At 29.0% G+C, this 7,421-nt stretch overlaps 1 protein-coding gene across 1 annotated transcript; it reads left to right on the top strand.

The window, feature by feature from the left end:
* The first annotated feature begins 4,787 nt into the window (after positions 1-4,787).
* LOC102592771 (TMV resistance protein N-like) lies at positions 4,788-7,421 on the top strand. Its single transcript, XM_015304011.1, has 3 exons — positions 4,788-5,302; positions 5,618-6,695; positions 7,386-7,421. The coding sequence occupies exons 1-3, from the start codon at positions 4,788-4,790 to the stop codon at positions 7,419-7,421; spliced, it is 1,629 nt and encodes a 542-aa protein (XP_015159497.1).

The raw sequence follows: 7,421 nt of genomic DNA, 5'->3' as shown, positions 1-7,421 counted from the left end.
AAAAATGAAAAAACCTTCTTTATTTTCTTAAATTTCATGTCAAGTCAAACTAGGTCATTTGTTTATAAACAAAAGAATATATATTATGTGAGCTATAAAATGATTTATTTTTTTTAAAATGAAGAGAATTTTACCAAAATAGTGTACTTGTACTATTACTGTAAATATACCTTTTTTGTTCCATATCAGTTGGTTATATTTCGCTTTTTAATATATTGTATTTTTATATGAAATTGACACGTATAAAATTGTAACTTATAATACTTTTAGTATAATTTAAAAAAAAATTGCAACTCACGTAGTAATTTGTTGACTTCACCAGATAATTCCAAAAATAATCAGAGATTAATATATATGAAAAATAATAATTTTGAAAACAAAAATATTTTGGCTCTTTAAAATAGTGAGTGAGTCATTTTCCATACAACTATAATTTGGATGGTTGACAAATGACAATAAATGGATCATCGACGCTACCAATTAAAAATAATATCTTTATTAATTATATAATACATATAAAAATTAGGTATAATTGATCTGATTAATGTTGGGTTTTATTTGCCCTGAATTTCTTACCATAAATAGGTTTTCCTTTTAGGAAAAGATTTTGGATTGACTAGTCCTTTTCTTGTAGGAAAAGGTTTAGGACTCTATAAATAGAGGTTTGTTCCTTCTAACTTAATCAGCATTCACAATGTAGTCTTAAGGGCTTTGAGAGTTTTGATTAGGGGGAGAATTTGTGGGTCACAAGCTTGATACGTTATCACTTGTGTGAACCTCCCATGTATTCCGAGTGAATTGGTTGAGGTTATTTCTCTCTATATTTTGTACTCTCATGTTTATATAGTGGATTGCTCATCTCCTTTGTGGACGTAGGTCGATTGACCGAACCACGTTAAATCTTTTTGTCTTTGTATATTTCTCGTTTGTCTTCTTACTCATGGTCTTTCGAGGTTTGCTTTGCTAGCTTCCGCGTTACACCTGCTTATTTCGGTCCTAACAATTAATTCATATTTTTGTTGTATTAAATTTATTAACAGGAAACACATCCAATAAATTCATTAATTATTTTATTTGATATTCTTATTCTTGATAGGTAATCTGAATTAATCATCCGATAGAATCAACTTTGTCAAATATTATAGAATAAACAATATTGCTTAAAATAATCATATTAAACAATAAAAAGAACATCAATCACTAGGAGTAGTAGTCTATATTCTCTGGTCTTATTATTTTTTAATAGAGTTGATGAAAGAGTTGGTGATTTAGTGGTCTAAAGTCAGAATATACAATATATATTTGAGAATTTGAATTATTTTTATTAATTATAAATTACTTAAAGAGGTAGAGATGGACGAAGATTTGAAATTTACTATATAACTGAATAGAGAAGAGAACAATATAAATAATTAATACGGTAAAGTAAAGAGGATGCTAAAACAAAATAAGAATAAGATAATAGGAGAGTAATAAAACAATACTAATAAGAAAATTAGACAATGCTCGACAATCTTCTATTCTAATTTTCAACTTTCAAATCTTTCTATCTACGGAAAAGGGTCAAAATTACCCTTGAACTATGTGAAATAGACCACTTATACCCTTCGTTACATTTTGGGATAAAAATACCCCTACCGTTATCCTACCACAAATACCCTCAAGAGTTAATACCCCAAATTTTTAGTGACATGGCAAGCCACGTGGGACTAATCCTCCCACCTAAGCGTTGCCAACTAGGATTCACTATAAAAGAACTAGACCTTTAGCGGCGACAATAGTCACCACAAAATCCTGAAATATTGCCACAAAAGGTTATGAGTAATTTTTAGTGTCGACTAAGGCTGAAACAACCATTCTCTAGTAAAAACTAATAATTAAATAATATTATCAAAATTTATCTAATAATTAAATAATATTAGCGGAGTCTTTCATAAAGTAATATAAGTTAAATTATAGCATAACATCAAGAAATATTAACAACACAAAAATTATCATATTATCTCACATCCTATATAAATAAATCAATAAAAGAGAATATCAATAAAACTCCATAGTTTCCACACATCCAAATGTGGAAATAAAATCAATGAGAAATACCAATTTCTAATATCAAGTGAAATTTGATTGCTTTGGATTATTTTATCAACTTTTATAAATAAATAAAAAAGAAAAAAAATCACCGAATAGATAGAAAAACTTATCTGAATTTTTAAAAAATACTAACCTAGATTTTTAATTTATGGAGTTTCACTATTCATTTATTTTCTACGATTTAGAAATTTTGAATATTAGCATTTCATATAAGATATGAAGAAAACAATAATTTTGAATAGAATAGGTCAATTGCTCCATAAAATTTTATAGATGAGAAATTATGGTGGTGTAGGGGGAATGTGATCGTGGGAAGAAATGGGAATGAGAATAGTAGGTGGTTTATAAACATTCAAACAAAAAGTTATCCGCAAATCAAATTTAACACTTTCCTATATTTTCATATTCAATATTTATTTGTTTTTCTTTTCAATTTATTTTTAACATTGTCTTAATATTCAATTTAAATGGTTAACGGTGATTTAAAATAGATGAGATAGTATTGAATTTTTTTTCTTCCATATTAAAAATAGTTAATGCAATTTGCAGGGTTTGTGTATAAGTGAAAATGTAATGAGAAGTTTTAAAACTACCTATTTAATATAATACCTATATTTAATATAAAAGGACATGATCATATAATTTAGTGCATGTTTAGATTAAATTATTTTTAGATACTTTTAAATTTTAAAGGAGAAAAGTGACTCACCTGATCAACCATTTTTGCGTAATACATCAATACTTTTAAATTTCGTGCAGCCTCTCCTTCTTCACCGCCTCATAACCACCAAAAAAACTGAGCGCATTATTTATTTTTGTTGCTAATTGGAATATATATTGTTCTGACATTCACGTATAATGTAGGCTTCACAATTGTGGTAACCATTTGTTGTATTTTAAAATGGAAATTTGTTGATGCAATTGCAATAAAACTGACATAAGTAGTTTTTTCGATTTGAAATTTTCTATCTGGTTGACAAAACGTGTCTTTCACATTATTGACTGGTGTGCTCAATTATGTTTTAATTTTATATAAATAATATATTAATTTCAATAATAGATATGTAAATTATTGTTTTTTTGTGTGCTGACACGTAGATGCTATCACCTCTACTTATATATATAGATAGATATTTATTTCTTTATTTTAAAATTTTAAATTAATTAATTTTTGATAATTCATAAACTCTAACTTCTATATTTATAAAATTTATTTTTTTAAAATTAGACATATAGCATTTTATTAGGAACAAACATATTTAATTTATTAAAAAAAACAGAAATCAATACAGCAGTTTTTAAGGTAAGCAAATTTAAAAGAACGGTTTTTAATTTATGTTTTTTTAAATTTTTTGTTTTTTAAATTGTTATTTATTAGTTAATATTTTCATAAATTTTGTGGTGCTGACACGTAAGCGTTTCTTATTCTCCTTTTATATATATATATGATTGTTGGATATTTTTCCCCAATACAATCAATATTTTAAAGAAAATGATTATACGCCTCCGAGCCATCTTCGTTCTTCAATTATATTTCCTATTATTTCGTTTTTGGAACAAGATGACCCATAGTGTTTTTTAAAGTAAAGTTGTCTGCTTTCGATGACAAAGAAAACCATTAACATAATTTACAATTTCAAAATATACTTTTTTTTCATCCATAAATTAGTTTAAGGAGAGGGTCGTCATCTGATTCACTTTTTCTTTTTTGAAGGAATTTCCTAGTTACTTCTATTTAAGTTGGAAGAAAATCCTAATATAATAATTATAATTAGTTTAAAGAGATCATCTTTAAGCCATTAACATAATTTACAATTAGTTTAAGGAGATCATCTTTCGTTTTCTTTCTATACACATAATTTTTTTTTGTTTTTTTTCAAACGTACAGTTGAATCCATGGCATAACAAAAAATATACTAAAAAAGCTACACCATACTCTAGAAATAAATTAAAAATAGGAAACCTATAGAAAATTATACCTCTAAATGTGAGTTTCTGATAAATTTCATTTGTATTAACATCTTCTTCTTTGTATAGTGTTTTTGAAAGTCAAGTCGTCTGCTTTCGGTGATGAAGAAAATCACTTTTTCTTTCTCACTAACTTTCCCACTTCCTTTTATTAAAGTTGGGGTGGGTGTGGCTCAACATGGATTGAGTAATTCATTGTGCATACATTTAGAGAGATGGATAAAATTATTTTCTTTTTATAATAGATGTAGAATAACATTTATGAAACTCGTTTTTCCTGTTTCTACAAAAAAAAATCAGTTTCTTTATATTTAAGTAACTTATTTTTAGTAATAACAATATTTTTTAAAAACATTTTTGATCAATTAAACATAAGAAAATCGAACATTTTTTTGGAACATATTTTCCTCCTTTCCAAACACATCAAAGACATCTTTTGATGGATGAAGACTTTTTCAACCTGTTACAGTACATATTCTTTCTTTATAGTTGTTGATTCTTTTTTTCAATTCAAGTAGGGCCATGTAATTAATTCACTTTTTCTTTCTTACCAACTTGCCTCTTCTTTCTTAAGGAGTTTCCTAATAATTCTAATGACAAGTGGAGTAGAGAGCATTAAGAAGCTGCTTATTTCACAGAAACATTCATCTTTCATTTTGCTTTATATTTCTTCATCTTATTATTATCACACCTACACATAGTTTGTATTTTCTTCTCAGACATCCATGGCATCTTCTTCTTCTTCTTCTTCTTATGCGAGTGATTCGCAATACCGTCCGCTATGGAAGTATGATGTCTTTTTAAGTTTTAGAGGTGTCGACACTCGGAGAACATTTACGGGTCACTTGTACGAAGGTTTGGAAAACAGTGCAATATGCACCTTTCAAGATGATAAAAGGCTAGAGATTGGCGATTCCATCCCAGAAGAACTCTTGAAAGCTATCGAAGAGTCTCAAGTTGCTCTTGTCATTTTCTCAAAGAAGTATGCTACATCTAGGTGGTGCTTGAACGAACTAGTAAAGATCATGGAATGCAAGGAAGAAAAAGGACTAATAGTCATACCGGTCTTCTATGATGTATATCCATCAGTGGTTCGGAAGCAAAAAAAGAGCTTTAAAGTAGCATTTGACCAACATGAATCGGAGTATGCGAATGATGATGAAGGAAAGCAGAAGGTGAAAGGATGGAGAACTGCTCTAAGTGCTGCCGCTGATCTAAAAGGTTGTAATGTTCATCGCAGGTGAGTAAAAAAACACACAAGTTGAATCATAAATTTATTTATCATGAAGACTAGTTACACACAATAGCTAGCTAATATTCTACTATAGAACAACTGTGTACCTCAAAAATTTATTTATTTCAATCGAGTAAATAAATTTTATGGTCATCCAAGTATACTAAATTACTTGCTAAAGTCAATTTGTGTCGATTTATATCAATTTAATTACTCAATTGTTGACGATGTTTTGAGGAGTTTGATTTATGTGTTTTGTCCCTTTTATCATGATTATGCACTTACACACTGTGATGTACTTCTTGTTCTTACTATTTGTAGGATTGAATCAGAATGTATTAAGGAACTTGTTGACGATGTTTCTTTCAAATTGTGCAAGACTTCTTCATCTTATTTGCAATATACTGTGGGAATAGATACTCATTTGGAGGAAGTAAAATCCCTACTAGAGATGAAAACTGATGATGTCCGGATTTTGGGGATCTGGGGAATGGGGGGAGTCGGTAAAACGACTCTAGCAAGAGCTGTTTTTGAAACTCTCTCACCTCAATTTCAATATAAAAGTTTCCTTGAGGATGTCAAAGAAACTAACATAAATGAAATGCATTCTCTACAAAATATCCTTCTCTCTGAACTGTTAAGGGAAGACAAAAAATATGTGAATAATAAGGAGGAGGGGAAGTGTTTGATGGCTCGTAGACTTCGTCTTATGAAGGTTTTAGTTGTGCTTGATGACATTAATCATCATGATCATTTGGAGTATTTAGCAGGGCATCTTAGTTGGTTTGGCAATGGAAGTAGAATTATTGCAACAACTAGAAACAAGCAAACTATAGGGAAGAATAATGTAGTTTATGAAGTGACTACACTACCCGAACATGATGCTATTCAGTTGTTCAATCATTATGCTTTCAAGGGAGAAGCTCCAGATGAGCATATTAAGAAGTTGGCTCTAGAGGTAGTAAGTCATGCTAATGGCCTTCCTTTAGCCTTGAGATTGTGGGGGATTTGGTTACATAATCAAGATAAAACTATGTGGAGAGAAGCTGTAGACCTGATAAAGAAAGAATCTAGTCCAGATGTTGTTAAAAACCTCAAAATAAGTTTTGAAGCGTTGCAAGATGAAGAGAAAACAATATTTCTAGATATCGCATGCTTCTTTAGAGGGATGAGGAAAGATGACATCATTAAAATTCTTCAGGGCTATGATTTGTACGCCCGTATCAGATTGCATGGTCTAATTGAGAAATCTCTTGTGTTCATCTCTACATATGATAGAATTCAAATGCATGACTTAATTCAAGACATGGGTAGATATGTGGTGAAAAAGCAAGAAGAGTCCGGACAACCCAGCAGGCTATGGAACGTTGCAGATTTTGAAGCTGTGGTCAACAATACTGTAAGTAGGCTAAATACTGCAATAATAATCAATTTTTAATTTTCATATATCAAAATTCATTTATCTTATATTATCAAGCCATGAATTAGTCTAGTAGATGTTTAATCTAACTTTCATTCATTAGATTAACTTGAAATTCATACGATTCTTTGTACATAATAACTCAATTAGTTATTTTTTAAGCTAATATTATACAACTATTTACTTTGAGTAACATTTTGTTAAAAAATTCTGTAATGGAAAAAATTCTAAAAGCAAATATCACCCATTTATTTACCCTAAGTAATTTTTTATTAGTAAAAATTCAGAAATGAAAAAAAATAATTTAGGAGGGCCAATACTTACCTTACTAATTCACTTACCATTTTGTTTTATGAGAGTATGTAAAACTTTTTAACTTGAGTCTAATAAACTTCTCAAAAAATGTATCATTTAAAAATAAAAATAACTACGCAAAGCATTTCTCTTAACTAATATTTGTACCTTAAATTTTATTTGATGGTGCTGGCTCTTCAAGTACAATAATAAATAATATAAAACATGACAAAAATTAGCATTCGGGGGTAGAGTAAGAAAACAATGATATTGATAAGTGGATTGTACATGACATGTTGATTCATGATCTTTTTACTAGGGGACAAAGAGAATGGAAGCAATCTGGTTTACTTATTCTGAAAAACCATTCTTTAGCAAAGATCAGGCAATGAAAAATATGCAAAGGCTTAG

This window comes from Solanum tuberosum, unplaced genomic scaffold, assembly GCF_000226075.1.
Source record: "Solanum tuberosum cultivar DM 1-3 516 R44 unplaced genomic scaffold, SolTub_3.0 scf00505, whole genome shotgun sequence".
Taxonomy (NCBI): Eukaryota; Viridiplantae; Streptophyta; class Magnoliopsida; order Solanales; family Solanaceae; genus Solanum; species Solanum tuberosum.
This window is presented reverse-complemented; position numbering and strand designations above follow the sequence as displayed.

What these genes read in the sequence shown, in the direction of transcription:
- LOC102592771 (XM_015304011.1), top strand. Translation starts at nt 4,788, where the DNA reads ATGGCATCTTCTTCTTCTTCTTCTTCTTATGCGAGTGATTCGCAATAC. An exon ending in GGTTGTAATGTTCATCGCAG is followed by an intron (nt 5,303 to 5,617) that starts GTGAGTAAAAAA and finishes TACTATTTGTAG; the next exon opens with GATTGAATCAGAATGTATTA. An exon ending in AAGCTGTGGTCAACAATACT is followed by an intron (nt 6,696 to 7,385) that starts GTAAGTAGGCTA and finishes ACCATTCTTTAG; the next exon opens with CAAAGATCAGGCAATGAAAA.